At 39.3% G+C, this 17,003-nt stretch overlaps 1 protein-coding gene across 6 annotated transcripts in view; it reads right to left on the bottom strand.

The window, feature by feature from the left end:
* Positions 1–1,875: 1,875 nt before the first annotated feature.
* Positions 1,876–17,003, bottom strand: part of PDE8B (phosphodiesterase 8B) — a 76,935-nt gene continuing 61,807 nt past the window's right edge. For 5 of the 6 annotated variants that reach the window (XM_085567076.1, XM_085567077.1, XM_085567079.1 and 2 more), the window contains 11 exons: positions 15,618–15,695; positions 14,705–14,781; positions 13,374–13,538; positions 12,567–12,612; positions 12,002–12,137; positions 10,599–10,797; positions 9,483–9,700; positions 8,367–8,502; positions 6,084–6,251; positions 4,439–4,568; positions 1,876–3,910 (listed from right to left, as the gene is read on the bottom strand). In XM_085567076.1, the coding sequence (XP_085423202.1) occupies positions 3,795–3,910; positions 4,439–4,568; positions 6,084–6,251; positions 8,367–8,502; positions 9,483–9,700; positions 10,599–10,797; positions 12,002–12,137; positions 12,567–12,612; positions 13,374–13,538; positions 14,705–14,781; positions 15,618–15,695 (1,469 nt within the window). In that variant the 3' untranslated portion in view covers positions 1,876–3,794. The remainder of the gene's footprint in view (positions 3,911–4,438; positions 4,569–6,083; positions 6,252–8,366; positions 8,503–9,482; positions 9,701–10,598; positions 10,798–12,001; positions 12,138–12,566; positions 12,613–13,373; positions 13,539–14,704; positions 14,782–15,617; positions 15,696–17,003) is intronic. The other variant, XM_085567078.1, reaches the window with a different exon arrangement.

The following is a 17,003-nucleotide window of genomic DNA, read 5'->3' as shown; positions in this document are numbered from 1 at the left end:
AGAGGGTGCTACTGTCCTCAGGTCTACTCAGAAGATACAGCTCTTAAATGGTGTAGGAATAAGTCTTGTGCAACTTTTCAGTGTCATCTCTTCCCTTTGAATAAATGAGAATTGTTTTCAGTGCAGGAAAATACATGGCTGTAATTCCAGACTTCAGATACAGTGGTGGCAGTAAGTGTGATTAAAACAAAGGGCTAAGCAGATTCTCGCAAGAGCAGAAGCAAAAGGAGAAAGCTCCTAGCTTCCTAGAAGAAACCAAAGAGTCTTACAGACTTCCTTCCCGCAGCAACCATGGGCACTTTCCTTTCTCCCACCACTTAGAAGGAGAGTGGTACCGCCTTTGTCTCTTGAGTCTTGTTATGAGACCGTAATCTTCCTGGAATGAAGGGCAGAGGGGCAGTAAGATTTTGACTTGTAATTTTTCCCTAGCTTAGTAAGGTTGTACAGCTAATCTTACTTGATTATAGAGCTCAGAATAACATATTTCAAAACCACAAAACAGATGGAGGAATTGTTAAATTACCATCTCCTTTCAATTCAAGGAGGTTAAATCAGTGTTAAAGATTGAGCTGCATGGTCTTTGCGAAGGCTGACTATTCTGTTGACTCATGTAGGAAAGGCATTTGGATTGCAGCTGAGGATAACACGCCTTTGGGTGTATGGTATTAACCTTGAGAGAGGAAAGCATGTTAAGTTTATATTGCTTCAGCTTGTCTTCTTCAGCAGATGTTGCATTTTTGGTTTACCCAGGAGAAGTTGGGGAGATAAAATGTCTTTTTGGATCTTCCTTGTTTTAATTGCAAAATAACTATTTGGTTTTATATAGTGCTTGTGTGTATACATTGTTATGGCACCTTTACAGTGAAAGCTTATGAAACTTTGGTTTTTTGGAGAGCCCCATGCTATCATCAGTTATAACTAGAGAGAAGGAAGGTCGTATTTTTTGTTATCTCTTTTTATATCATGAGAACAGCTATTTCCTTTTTATTTAACTGCTGTTAAGTGAATCCCTGGTAGAGAAAAAGACCTTTTTAACTGAACAGTTCTAGTCACAAAACTTGCTGTGCATTTTACAGGGATGTAATTCAGCTTTAAATAGTCCTACATGCATGTATAAATATTTATATTTACCAAAATTGCCATTATTCTCAGATACACTCCTTTGGCAGTAGATCTTCCAAGGGTCTCCTCTTTTAAAGGTGGTTGACTTAAAAGTACTGAGTTCTTTGTTTAACGAATGAACTTTGAGTGTAACAGAGCACATAGGTATATATCCTACTCCTTTCTTAAGTGAGAGTTTGTCACTTGCTGTTGGGAGATGCACTGAGCAGAATTTTGGTGAGGAGATGAGACTTTTTACATCTAACTGATGCCCTAAATTTTTTTCCACCTTGCAGTAACACTGAATTCCATATGTTCACATTATGGAAGTAAATATCAGACCTACTCTTAATACTTTTACAACTCTGAGGTGGCTACTTTTACATCTGTGCACTGACAACAGCATGAAACAAACAGCTGTTAGTAAACTGGACTAGTTGAGGAGATCTGACAAAACAGGCAGATTATGATTAATCTGCGCTGGTTTATCTGTGCTACTAAAGAGGACCTGTATCCACACAGTTTTTCTCTCTCTCCTCTCTCTCCTCTCTCTCCTCTCTCTCCTCTCTCTCCTCTCTCTCCTCTCTCTCCTCTCTCTCCTCTCTCTCCTCTCTCTCCTCTCTCTCCTCTCTCTCCTCTCTCTCCTCTCTCTCCTCTCTCTCCTCTCTCTCCTCTCTCTCCTCTTCTTTGTCTCTCTCTTCTCGTCTGACTGTGGGAAGAAACACAAGATCCTGCAACAATTATATTGATTCTGTATTAATGCCTTATCCACAGTTCTGGTTCACAAGAAGAACTTTATTTTTTTGATGCCTTCCACTGTTGACATTTTGTTATGTGTGACAGAAGTGTGACAGAAATTATGAATTAAATGTTTTACATGGATATGGTTTTACAGTGTTGCTATATTTAACAAATTAAATTAACAAAGCTTAAATCTTGGGAAATTCTTTTCTCTAATGCAAACTGCAATGAGTGTTCAGTTCAGAATAGTTAAGGTACAATCACCAAGACCACTAGTTCTGAATAAAGGAGTGGTAAAAGCAAACAGTATACAGTATTAAAAAAGAGGTTCAACTTCTCTGAATAAAAACCCACTGAAGAATGTTGCCATATATCATAGGAAAGAATGAATAACCATGCTTCACCAGAAACACCATTCTTCAAATATACATGATGTGGCATTTTAATACACAGCAACCTGCCTTGGCTATGATAGAAGTAAGGATCTGTTACAATTCTAACAAAAATATAGCTTCTATACATTTTTCTGCACATATATTTTATGAATGTTGCCTTTTGTTTCAGAACTTGGTACAAAACATACAAAAAAGGTTGGCACATATGTAAGCTACCTGCAGTAAACAGCATTGTCACTATTCTTCCATAGCAATCTATGTTGTTTACGTTTTTTCCCCTTTTCCTTTACCCAGTTTGATTTTTGATACAGCACAGGGTAGGTGGACTGCTTCTTTAACTGCAGCCACAGCTTTGACAGTCTTGCTTGTAGCCTGGAGTGCACAGTGTTAAAAATCAGTAGTTCTGCTAGTATTTGTTTACTGAATAGTCTGAGAACATGTTCTGCATGTGATTCAAATGAGATGTACAAAAATACACACTTGTGCTTTGAAAGCCTTAGCATAAATTTCATGCCTTAGAACTAATGAAGAACTATGTTTGATTTCCAGATGATATACATATTTTGAAGTACTTCTTACATCACAAAACCAATCAGCATTTTATTAGAAGGGTAAAGCAGTACAAATTATAATGCTTTTATAAATTATAGCTTGGCAACTTTTTTTAAAAAGTGATAAGTTCATCCTAGAAGTAACACAATAAATGAACTTGCCATAAAATTTAGATCAGTTTAATAAAAATTATGGCCATGTTTACAAACACCATTTTTATAAAAAAGTATGGTGATCAAGTGCCACAATAATTTTCTTTGTAAAATTTGGTGAAAACTTGTGTGATAACATCTGCAAGATGGCAGAGAACCAATATGGATGGCACTACCTGGACAGAACGTGCTTATTTTCCTGTATTATATGATTAATTTTAGAGAACATTGACTCCTACCAAGATTTTATGTGGAAAAGAAAGAACAGGTGGTGCTCTGAGGGAGTCTGAGTAATAAGAAGGTGTTTTAAAAGGTGTCATGTTTGGGTTTTTTATGTATCCAATTTATTAAGATTTATTTGTTTTGCTGTGCATGTTCTCTTTAGAAGTATGGTTCATAGGGCTGAAGAACATTGATAGAATTGGAACAAATTTATGCTAGATGAGTGGGAAGTTTCTATCCTTATTTGTTAGGCTATTCTTCCTCTCCTGGTGACTAGATTACCCCTCTCTCTGAAGAAACAGTTGTGTGAAGCATTAGTGAATACAGTTGTATCAACTACAAGATTCAACAAGTGCATATTCAGTATTAGAAACTAGTTTCAGAAATACATTTTCTGCCACAAAATATTATTTCCAAAGAGCACTTAGTCATCTGTGGTTTATATAGCCTCTAAAAACATTTTTCTGTAGAATTCATAGAAGCTTAAAAATGAGTAAAATATTTCCTTCTTGTCACGCAGTCTTAATTTCACTGGAAAAGCAACATTAATCCCCTTTGTAGCCAAGAGTTTCTGTTAAGTGATTCACAGTGAAACTGGTAGAGCAAGAGGTCTGGTTTTCTTGACTGAGTATCAGTTGTTGTTTTCTGATGGGAGCCTGAGACTCTTGCACTTCAAATCATCCAGTGTTTTCCAGTGTTTGTAGTTATTAGCCAAGTGTTGCATCAAAACAGGCAGATGTGCAAATGCTGAAAGAATAGGAAAAAGTGTTTTACCATGTTTATAGAATGGGCAGAAGAACAGCCCAGCCTAATCTGAAATTGGCATTCTCCTACTCTCTATTTTTCTTCCAATTCCTTAAAGTAATACTAAAATGGGAAAGATTTTTTTTTAATGTGTGTTTCTCTTTCAAGAAAATCTCTTTCTGAATGCATGGTGCCTTCATTAAATTATGCTAACGTGCAGCCATGGGTGGTCTTAGTTTCTGCAGCTCAGAAGAATTACAGTGTTAAATGAAAAAAAACATTAAAAAAAACCCCTTAGTTTTAAGCCATTACTCCTTCGCTACATAGATTGCCCAGTAAGTGCACAGCTTCATTGTGTGCAGTGAAACAGGCTTCAGTGTCACGATTAAACAATATCCTCTGTTGTACTGCTTATATATGGGCACTGCCGCTGAAAAAACTGGATGCAAAGCCAGTTTGAGATTAGTAATTTTGGACTGTAGGAATCTCTGAATCTCTGTGTCAGAGCAAGGAAGAAAAATCAGTACTTACCATCCCATGCATCGAACATATCTGTTATAAAATAATCAATGAAGGAAATCTGGGACTTGGGGATGCTGCAGGTGTTTCTGTCAAATACTGGCATTACAACAGGCAGGCCCTGTCTCTTCTCTTCATCAGTCTAAGAAGACAAAACTCCAGTTAGCAACTCGAGCTTTGCTGACTTCTGTGCTGGAATAGCCAAAGTTAAGACATTAGATTAATTGCAATAGGTGATTTGAGACATGCCTTAGAACACCTGACGTGATCTGCCTTAGTTTCGTGTGTGGTTTTTCTCTAGAACATGGACTGAAATCCAACATCTCTTCCCTTTCACAAGTACTCTTTATTTCTGCAGTCCTGTGATTGCACTTAACTCCAACAGGACAGAATGCTGTAATCTGATGATTAGGGTACACCAGCTAAAAATACGGAAAATGGGGTTGCAGAGTTCTTTAGCAGAGAACAGGTTTGATCTCTCACTTTTCCACATCTGTAGTGAGTATTACAAACCATTTGTATTTTAAGTAGAAGAGATTGTTGCTGGTGCTACTTCCTCTGCTTGTATTAGGTTATAAGGTGAATGGAAGTAAAGGTATGCCCTTTAACTCTGTTCCCAACTGGAAGAGGCCTAGTTGTTTTGCACCCATTATGGTGGAGGATCAGATCACCTCAATGGTTTCTTAGAATGTAATTTGGAAAAACATCCCCTTTTAAGTAGTACAGGCTGCATTTAAAACAGGAATTGGCAGCAGAGCAGTCTGCAAAATTAGCAGAGGTGAATAAGCAGGAGAACAGCTCTCTGAATCTCACATTGCTGCAAGCAGCTAGTTTATGATACCTTGAATGCTAGGGAGATATAAGTGATGTTTGATCTTTCTTAGGACATTACAAAATTTATTCACTATGATTAAAATGAAATTCAGACATGTCTCAGGTAGTAGCTACAATTTTCTTTCAGTAGTAGCTATCATATGTGTGACCTGAATATGAAGGGTAGGCAGGCCCACTTTTCTTCCTCTCCACCCATAGCTTATTTCCACACCATTACTGGCAAATAAAAGGTAAGGTTTTATCAGTTGTTAATTAAAGAGCTAAAAGAGTGTTTCAGGAAGCTGGTTGCATTTCTGTCAGAAAAACTGAATGCAAAGAAAGAAAGCTGAGCTTCCAGCTGAGCTCATATGTCCACATGGGACACATCCCATGTGATAATTACTTACATTGCCCACATGCCTGTACTACTATGCTGCCTACAGTGATAGTAGTTCAGGTTCCATCTTAGATGAGAAAGGGCGATCCTAATAGTTCAGCTGACGCATTGATCTTCGGGGAAGGTATTGGGACAAGAAGCTAGAGTGCTGACCTTCTTGAATTTCAGCCAGTTAAATTGAGTAGGACTAATCAAATTGTTTTGGTCAGATAATGGAAATGTAAAACCTCCTTTCCAACTTTCTGTACAAAGTTCATGATAAGCAAACTAGCTAATTAATTGGGGTGAATTCTTCTGTATGAAATTGAAGGGCCAGTTCTGACTGTAAACTAAAAACATACATCTGGACTCTGTGATGACACCAGGGAGATCCTATGTGGAACAGCAGATCAGCCAATGTGCACTCCCTTATATAATATAATAGTTAAATCATAAAAATATACATACCTGTGCAAAGTACTCCTCTGAAATCCTGCCTGCCCATTCGATACATAGCTCTAGCGGGCGACATGGATTTGCTACATCTGCACATTTAATCATCATGCGCTTGATCAATGTCTGGTTGTCTGGAAAATTCTTTATGTTGGCTGTACATTCACCGTTGCTGCCTTCGCTCTGTAAAGGAGAGTTGGTTACAGGGGCCAGTGGCAGCATTCCCTGCTAGCAGAGGGCATCATTATCAGCTCTACCAGACCTAGGCACTAAGCAGGCACCCAGTCTACTGCCTTAAGAACACCAGGAGCTTGGAGAAGATGATGTCTGAGAACTGGAGCCTTGCTGAGCTCAAATACATATTACAGTTGTGGTCATTCTCAAAATTAATATCAAATTTTGTGAAATAAAGTGCCACAGACTCTCTATTGGGTAGAATGTTGCCTTCTCTGCATCCCAGCCTGACCCTCTTGGAAGAGGACAATGATAGGGGATACATCCATCAACTGTAAGCTCATAAACAATCCTCACTTCTGAATGTTTATTGCAGGGGTGATGGTGGTAGGGGACTGCTTCACTTAATGGAGTTTCTGGAGTTAGATTTTTATTCCTAAATGAGAAAACTGAGGCAGGCACAGGGGGCTGAATTGACTGGCACAACTATTTATTTTACACACAGAAAAGCAGGTCTCTGACATTCAGTTCCAAGAAGACTGTTTCCAAGAACTACTTTCTTTGTATCAGATTTTGAACCTTCAGCCTGGAATAATCTTTGATCTCAGTTCCCAGTGAGGGTGAAATTTTACATAATCTCTGAGATTAACAGTAGGAAATCACAGGAGCAGCAGACTGACTACAGAAATTCTCTGCTTGCCAGACAGTAAACTACCAAATGTCTTACTGACTGCTTTGGAGACCAGGTGGTGGTGACAAGGTAGTTGTACCCAGACTGCTGTGGCATCATATTTTGGGTCTTGAACAGTTTAGAAAGGCACAGGTAAACTATGGAGTAATGAAAGGCCTCCACCTCTGATCACATAGCATTAATACTATTCTCAATATATTTATGGGATTTTGGCCTCCCTTCACTGCTAAATTCAACTCTTGAGTCAAAAACTGAATGTAAGTATTTTTTGCCACTATGACTAAATTAATATCTTTGCGGCTTATGGGGAAGTCTTTTGCCGATTCAGGCATTAGTCTTCTAACTTTATGTTTAGCAGTTAATCCTTTTTCAGCATGGGTATCCCAGCAAAGAGCTGTCAAATTAACCCTGTATCTTAACTGCTGTTCAAGACCAAAACCAGAAGGAGCCACAGTTAACAGTAAAGAACAGAACAACTTAATGCTGAGGGTAAACAAGAAGTCTGTAGTGCAAGTGGTTCTGTCCTTCATGTTTATTGGGAGATAAGTTCAGCAGCATTTCTGGTTTCCAGCTCATACTGTGGGAGGGTGGAGCTCAGCAGTCGCTAGAAGCAGGCAATTTCAGATGAGAGAACACTGTCTTTTAAAGTTGTAAAAGGTACTTGTGACAGTCTACAGTACAAAGTCCTATTTTGGATAGCTAACAGAAGATACTTCAATTTGGTTTTAGCATTGCTGATCTTCAGTTTTGTCTGATTTTTTTTTGCATGTTTCCAACAAAGCATTTTATTCACTAAGGTGTATTAAGATAGTCTTTCCTTAGGTAACACTGCCCTGGAGAACCTGGTCAGGTCCTGAGTGCTCAGCCTTGAGAGAGGCGGCAAGAGAAAGTATGCAGGGGATGGGAAGCTCAGAGGCAGCTTATTAAATAAACCCTGGTGGAGCATGAGGGTGTGTAACTGTTAGGCAAAAAGGCCTGGACACCTCTTGGTACAATCAGGAGTGGAGAGGTCTCAGGAAGTTATTCCTCAGGGCTTGAAGACTCCAGAGACAAAATTGTTGAAGAGGTTCTTCAGTTACATCCCTAGGCTCAGACAAATCCCACTGTTTGGAGACAGAACCACAGGAACACATGCCAACCTGGCTCCATGCACAGAATTTTCCATGTAAAACAACATCCACTTGTATATTTCCTGAATACAAGATGGCTTTTAACACAAGGCTTATAAAATGAAGTGTTTAAATGAACTAAGAGCAGAAAAGAGAAAAAGCATATTTTTTCACGTTTTGGTATGTGAGGCCACAAATCCATTTGTGTCATTTGGGCATTGCCACAATGCAAATTAATACAAGGTGAATGAAAACTAAGCTTAAGGTTGCCTGGGAAGAACCTCACTGAAATGCCTGAAAGCATAAAGTCCTGCAAGCACTTACATGTGGGCTGGTCTCCTCAGATGCCATAGGCTTGTTGATACTGTTCACAAATTTGTTCACATGCTCAAAGTGCTTTGTCATCTCTGTTGCCAAAACCATGTCAATAATGGCCTGTCGCAACGTCCGGTAGCGATTTCTAGGAAAGAAAAAGAGTTCTTGCTCATGAGGTTGCCAGATAGAGCTCAGCCCTTTTTCCTCATCCCTGCCCACACAGTGCTACGAAACACTGCTCAGGGACTCAGCCACAAGCTGGCACCTTCAGAGTTAGGAGCAGTCTAAGAATGGAGGAATGGACAAGATCATGCCTCTCCAAGTTCTCTGCACTCTGTTACTGTTACCTAATGAAAATCCTGTGGAGTCAACAAAAATTTACATCTCAGTTTCATAATGTTGTAAGACTAAGATAACTTCTCCAGGAATGGCACCAGTGTGTCCATATATGTTGTGCTGTATATTAGTGTTAGCTTGGAATGCAAATCTCAGATTTTTCAAAAACAACAGTGTTTCGGGAGGTAGACAGATCAATTACCTCTTTGGGATGAGGCTCTTTCAGAGCTCTTGTTCTCTCACCTTATCCCTACAAAAGCTAGAGTCATGCAGTGGGAACTCCTGGGCTGCTTGCATGCCCAGCCAACCACAGGGAGCTTCCAGCTCTCCCAAGAGCTTCATGTCCTCTGCTACCACCCTTCTTATTCCACGTGAATGTAGTAGTGCTGCATAGGGATGCATAGAACCTTATGCAGACACAACGTGCAGCATCTAGATGTTGGTGTGTAAAACAGACCCCAAAAAAGTAGTGCCCAGGCTCCTTCAATGAAAAGGCAGTGGGCAAAGATGCATCCTTGAGGCTGTTAACTGGACCAAGTTAACGTAATTCATAAAACATTATTAAATATTTCTCTAAGCTTCCAATAATTACAAGTTGGAAGAAGGGCTGGTGAGGGGGAAATGAAAACCTTTTTATAAATCATGTCCACAGAAGATTCCAGAAGAGGTTAAATTTTATTCTCTGTATTTAAACTATGTATTCTTGTTTAGAAGGTAGGCTTTCAATTTGCCCCAAACTGCCAAATAAGCAGTCCACACATGGACACTCCCCTTGTCCAGCAGACACACCTATCAATATTCTTGAAAATGTTGTATTTGCTGTCTTTTGTTGTAAGCTGAAACGCCAGTGCTGTGTGATGACTCTCTAATACAGCTGTATCATTGTAAAGGACAGCTAATTCACTGCCTGCATTGCACAGGAAAGAGTTGGTCCGTCCAGGATGGTCTACATCATGAATGGTGGCAGCTATTAATGCAGCTACTTCATCTAGATGGTCCAGACTTCCCTACAGGAAGAGAGAGAAATTACAATGTGGCACAAAAATTACAGTAAATATTTTTTGATAACTTCCAGGTACCCACAATTACACAAATGTAAACTTAAGAAGGGATCCTACCTCCTTGCAGTCATTTTCCATTCACTTTGCCCACAGATTACCTACCACAAAACTTCCACTCCTACCCTTATCCAAATACTCTTTCTTTAGTGAAGTTTTTTACACTGCTGTCACCTGACCAATATCTTTGCATAGAATTCTTCAATGGATAGATGACCTAGTGGTTTCCTTCTACTTTGTAGCTTGCCTGAATGTAGCTCTGATGTTTTAGGACAGGATAGGATAGACTGTTTCATTTGGAAGTAACCTACAATGATTGTTGGCCAAACTGCCTGATCACTTCAGGACTGAACAAAAATTAAAGCATGTTATTATGGGCATTGTCCAAATGCCCCTTAGACACTGACAAGGCGTGGGGCATCAACCACCTCTCTGGGAAGCCTGTTCCAGTATATAAGCACTTAGTAAAAAATTGTTTCCTAATATCCAGTCTGAACTTCCCCTGGCACAGCTTTGAATCTTTCCCATATATCCTGTTGCTCACACCTCTGTCTCCAAAGCTCTTGCAAAGGTTTATTAAGAACTGTTACCTACAGCCAGTTAACAAGAGGCAGAAAAGAGCCAGGTTCCCTCCCCACCTCCATCATTGCTACTTAAAAATGTAAATTTGTATAAACAGACTTTAGAGAAACTATGTGGGCCTGCTTGCATCAGAGGAAGACTTCAAGGACAGAAAGAGTTCATGAAGACAGGACCATTATTTAAATATCTGACTTCTGGATGACACACATAAAATGGCAAACACGCTGAAATCCTAACCCAAAGAACTCCTAGGTGATGGTTCTACCTTAACTCTCTCCTTCCCGAGAAAGAAGGCAGTAGCATGCAGGACATCTGCTGCATGTGTGGAGTTGTGGTATGAGTTGGAGGAATGGTAGTTGGCTTCAATGACCTGCAGCCATGCCCGCAGTGTTGCTTCCGAACAGTTTAAAAACTCAGAGACCCCAAACCGGGCAAAAACTTTTAAGCCCAAATACACTAATGGCCTGAAAAACAATAGAAGAAAAAAGCACTGCTGTAAAATAGGAACTTGTGATGTTCTAAAAGTGATACATTGAACAAAGAAACCAAGACTTTTAAAAGGGCTGGGTATAGCTAAACATTTTTAAATTGCATATGTATAAGTTCTAAAAAGCTGGGCCAAAGGTACAAATGATTGCATCTATCATCCTTTCAGATGTTATTTTAATGTTTTGTAGAAATGGTACAATTCCATTAGAATTTCAACAATTCCTGTGGCTTCAGATAAAACACTTAAAACCCCCTTTTCTTGTGATTAGTATCTATCAATCACACAAAATTCCATTAATTTTTTTTCCTGAGGAGAAAAAGCAGACTTTGAACATGACATGAGCACATGCCAAAGGCTAAAAAGTCCTAAGCAAAAAAAAAAAAAAGGTCAAGTTTCAGTTGTAAAGTGCTCTGTGTGGGTAGGTGTGTGTGTGTTTGTATAATGCTGGGAATCCCATGTGTGAAACAGTAAACAGAGTAAAACCTCTAATCTTTTTGATTCTTAAATCCAAATCCACTCTGGGTTGTCTTTTACTCTGTGTTGCCTGTGAGAGAGCTAATCCATCAGTTAGATTTTTCACTCCTGCATGATGACCTACAGAGCCTCTGAGTTGAGAAAGACATAACCAAACCCCAACACGTGCAGATTAAAACCAGGCAAATGCAAATTTCTAAAATGGCTATTTTATGCAAAGAGAGTACATAAGAATGGATAGTCTGTTTGATTCTTTGCGTCTTGGAATGAAAGCAACTTTTCTGTCTGGATGACGTGCTTATTTTTGAGGTCTGCATGACCTCAAAACTACTGATGTCTGTTTTCATTATAAGCTTTAAAATCCCAGTCAGTTGATCCTGTCACTGGTTTATTCTCCATCCCATTTTTTTATCCCTATAATCAAAAGCTACAGTTGCCTTAGATCTTCCCAAATTGTGGGATGATTTAGGTGGGGAGGAGGGGAGAGGTTTGCTTTTTCCAGCAAGACCATTTGCACATGAACAAGAAGAAGGGAGGGCATCCAGCATGTGGCAACATCAGACTACATTGAACAGTGTAATTTGGACAGAGTGGATCTGTGTCAAGCAAGACTGCTCTCACAGATTTGCTGTGTCTTGCAGTTTTTCCAGAGCTACAGCTCCTCAACAAACTTTCTCTGGGCACCCCGGAAAGGAGTCCAGTACCTTTTATTTGTAACAGCTTCCAACTCAAAAATATTGAAGTCCCAGCTTTCCTCGTTTTCTAGGAGCTGTACAATACAGGGTGGAACATCACTGATGGTGTTTGGCACTGGAAGGTGAGTATGGCTCGGGTTCATATCTGTTGAAATGGAATTTGGGAATCAACACATTTCTGGGTTATTCCCTCTACACTACCACAGCCTCTCTTCAGAATTCCATTTAGAAAGCAGCTCTTTTTCAAGAAAAACAACTTTTTTCCTTATATGAAAAAGCCTGTAATTGCCTAAAATAGGTTTATTACAGAGCATTTGAGCATAAACCAAAAAGATCAGTGAACATTTCTTTGAGTGACAATTTTGTTTCTTGCTAACATTTTGAAATACATTATTTTAATTGTTTGAGCCTGTTTCAACACCAAAATCGAGGCAGCCTAGCACTTGTGCTGCAGTCATTTAGATGACCATTTCTAGAGACATACATCCCACTGCAAATTAGCCTGAAGCTGTATGTTTGCAGTATTAACAAAAGAAGTCACATGTGCAAGGGAAGTTTTAAAATGATGGCTTACTCTTAGAAAACACATACTCATTTCCTGACAGTCTTCTCAAGCCATCCTGAAAAAGAAAGCAAGTTTATCTTAGTTTTTTTTGCAACACTAGTTGCAAAAACACTATATGCATTTTAGGTACTATTCCTGGGTACTAAAAGCAACACTCTTACTGCAGCTCTATAGCATAATCATGGTTTTAGGGTCTTTCAAAACAAACATGAAAGGATCCCCTAAACACTGGCATGAGATCTCCAGAAAAGATATCAAATACAAAGTGTATCACCCACCTTGACTCTCTCACTGGCACCTCCATCATTCAAATGGGCCATTATAATTTATTTTTCCTTTTCTTTATATTATTTTGGTGGGGATTAGCTCAGTGTCTATTAAAAAATGAGTAAATCTATGACAAAATTAAGATAGTTTGTCTCTTGCTGTTGTTACAGGACCAGAATTAGGGCTTGATTAAAGCAACCTCACTGATACACTGGACTAACTATAGACCAATTTGCCCTCTAATCCCATATAAGCTTCTAGAGCTTCTAGAAAGTACCTTCTTCATTATCTTCTGGGAGATTGGATATAGTTTCTGGTGGCAAGTCTGTTCACTTGCATCTGAGGATGAATGCATGCAATGGACTGAAATGTGGCCATAGCTTACTACATCCTGCATACTGCTAGTAAAGAGGCCAAAATACTTAACTGAAATGGATGAATTACAAGTCCCCTTTTCCCATTGCTTGGGAAATTTTAGCACAGCAGAGCAGTGAACTGTGATGTAGGATACTGGTCCAGCAATTTTGTCTTTACTTAAATTTTACTCACATTCATCAGACCTCCAACAAGATCACTTGTGTGAGGGTCTTCATCTTTGGTGCCTAGCTGAGGGGAATAAAGTTCTGTTGTCCGCAGGATTTCCAGAACTCTGTCCAAGGCCTCTGCTACTGTGATCGGGCTGTTTTCCTGGGCAGCGTTAATTATGTTTATAACCTGAAATCAGATTAAGGAGGCAGGCAAATAAAAGTGAACAGCACTTTTTTCTTATTACAACATTTTTATTCTTGTCTTGATTATGCTAATTCTCATAAAATGCAATGTAATTCCCCACAATCCTTGAAGTACAACTCTGAAAATGTAAATTTGTGCTCAGTTTTCCTGGTATCTGTCTGCTATTTTTAACTGGCAAACTCCTGGGAAATGGAAGTAGAATGGTGTGAATTATCTGAAATAGTTGGCGGTGGTTGGACTAAAAACCAGCAATGTCCCAATACTTCAGCCTATCCAGGTCTGCTCTGAAACAAATTATTCAATCCCTGAAGGAAAACCCAAACAAACAAACTCCTGGATGTGACTCAGATTCACTGATATTATACCATTATAGTCTCCATGTAGAAGAGAAAGGCAGAGAGCAGAAAGTGCTGGACTGTGGGAGAAGAGGATGGCTCTTTGAAACCCACACTGTGCCTCAGCCACAATCTGGAAGTGCAGCAGTGACTGCTCCTGGCTCTGCCAAGAATGACAGGAAGAAAGTCCCAGTGCTCTCTTCTCCAGGAGCCAGAGGCTGCTGCACAGCCACTACAAGCCTCCCTGTGCATATGACTGAGGAAAAGGAAAGGAGCTAGTTGCTCTTACAGTCACAGTGGTGCTGGGAAGTAAGAGCTTGATGATAGCAAGAAAAGATAGGGAGACAGGAAAGAATGATTTGAAATTTATGTGTTACAACTGACTGTGCAGCTGATTTGTGACAACAGAATTGTGTAACACAGTGAAGGAGGCTGCAGAAAGTGGGGGAGAGAGAAGATGATGCAGGTGGTCCGCCTTCTGCATGGTATCTTATCAATAGTGAGAGCAAAGGTGAAATTGGTAGAACATCCTCCTACTCACACATGACCCAACAGAGCAGTGTCCCCTTCCTGCCAGAAGTCATGCATCTAGCAGGGGCACCCTCCTGCCCTCCTTAATATTCTTCCTTATGACTAGCATTTGGAATGCCATGATGAAATGTAGGAAGTGGTAACAAAAACAAATTACTTCTATTACTCTGTTAAATACAAAGTGCAGGAAGCCTCTGCTTGTCTGTCTAGAAACTGCATACTTCCCTATGAGCACAACTCGAAACTCTGGAGTTTGTGGAAAAGTCAGTGCCCGGGACTCACCTTTGTGATAGGAGCTTCTATTGTCATAGAATGAATCCGTGCCATTGAGGAGTACCGTCGGGTCTGTAAACTTGGAGCTGCCATTAAAGAGCCACAGAGTGTGAATCAGATGACAGCATTTGAAGAGTGCAAAAGGCCAGGGCATGGCACAATGAAATCCAGTCTTGTGTCCTATTTCTACACCTGCAAGTTCTTCATTGTCTGTCTCTTTGGCAGCCACCTCTCATTTTTGCTGTCAGATTTTCCATCCATCCTTAACTTGAGAATGGAATTGTACTTAACACTTCATGCCCTTTGACTGCAATGGCTGTCTACCAGACATGACTCCTCCTGTAAGTCTGTGTGTGTCCCTCTTGGTGGTACAGTTGCTCTAATGAAAACCATTCCTGCTCCCCATAAGCAGTGCTTCTCTCATTACACACAGGGACAGAAAGAAATCTCTGTCACCATTGTCCCACATCAGTAAGCAGTCACAAATGGGATTAGAAGTACTGCTCTCAAATAACCAGCAGCAGTAGGTTCTTTCATGTTAAACATCAATAAATCAAAATATGTGCTTAGGAATACAAGCTGCAGTCTTCTAAGAGAGGTGGCACCAATACATCATCACATACTCTTTCAGCAAGCTGCTTCTATCCCTTGGCACAGTCACTCCTCCTCCATGTGAAGGCATTCAGCACTGTCATGCATTGTATAACAATGCTGGTACTTATTTTGGGGCGCTGCTTTGCAAATCAGAAAGAAATTTTACAGCAGTTATAAAAAAATTGAGTAATCTTTTTTTTAACCAGCTGTGAATCTGTCTGGTCATTCTTTTGTTCTTTTATTGCCCAAGCCAAGTCTGTTCTTTATTTATTTATAAATATATATTAATGTATATTTATAGTATTGTACATACAGTTTGCTTTCTTACCATCACTACTTTGAGATGTTATTGACTTAATATCAACTGAATCTTTCCTTCTGTTCTTGCCCTTGTTAGAACTGGATTCTGTAAGTACAAAACAAAAGTTTTAAAAATGCATCAAGTAAAACCTCTACAAAATATCCATCTAAAATTTTGGAAATTTAATTAAGCGATCTTAACAATATCACAAAAGTGGGGGAAATATTGCAATTTCTGCACATCAGAACAAGAACAGTGTCCATCAATTTAAAGCAATTTATCTGGAGTTACCTGGAACAGTCATTTGCAAGGATGTCAAGATGCCTTATGGAACAGGAGACCTGCTTCACCTAACCTTAGCTTCCTAAATGCAGGCTGTCATCATCTAAGGTTATCAGAGATCCTGCTTCAGGAGAGATGTTTCAGGCAGGTGGGCTGAACCCCTTGTGCGAGTTCTTTTTGCTCTGCTCTGACCACTGAACAAGCCTGAGTTTAACTGCCTAAAACTTTAGCTAATTGAGAAGAGTCTCATCTTACTCTACACTTTTAAATCCAAAGCATAGTTCAGACCCAGACAGCTTTTGCTTTTATTTGCAATAAATATTTGTACCCTGTGTTTAAGGAAAATCCAACATGCTGAGAATAACTAAACAATCAATTTAGTTCTTCTGAATATTAGCCATGCAATAAACTTATTCTTGAAACTGCTCTTTGCTAAAGTCAGAAATTATCATGTCCAGTCAAATTCAAAAGCTGGATGAAATGACAGTAAGAAGTCTCAAAAAAAAAAAATTCTAGTAAAATTACATTTTTCTCCAAAACATTAAAATCTGTACTCTCCCTTATGATTAAAAACAGCAACCATACATCTATTCACCACTTTCCAAGAGTCTTTACAGTACCTATTCCCAAGGTATCTAAAATGCCACTCAAAGATCAGAGACCCTAGCAGGCTTTCAAAAGCTTGGGTAAAAGCATCTGATGAGTCAGAAATATTATGACTTTGATACTCTTAACATAAAGACGAATTTTCATTATAATGTCACAAGACAGGATGTATGCAGCATCTCTTTAGAAAAATAAAATGTTAACATACTTCTCCATAATTCTCCAGAATTAAAAGTTCATCCTTCCTAAAATTACTGAAATAGTTTCTGTCTTAATTCTCTTTTTCTACCACAGACTTATAAGACAGTTTGGGTCTTCTTCGTTGTAATCTGAACTGGAGAAATTGAAAGCATTTTCCTCTGTTGACACCAAAGAGCAGGGCATAGCTAATGCATGTTAAATAGTTTATTTATTTGATAGCACTCCTCTTACAAACTGCATTCTTGCACTAACATTTGGATGAGTTTATCATAAGGCACTTGAGTGGGAGCAAGCATTTACACATAAACACAGCTGTGAGTGGCT

Source organism: Lonchura striata, chromosome Z, assembly GCF_050655825.1.
Source record: "Lonchura striata isolate lonStrDom1 chromosome Z, ASM5065582v1, whole genome shotgun sequence".
Lineage (NCBI taxonomy): Eukaryota > Metazoa > Chordata > Aves > Passeriformes > Estrildidae > Lonchura > Lonchura striata.
This window is presented reverse-complemented; position numbering and strand designations above follow the sequence as displayed.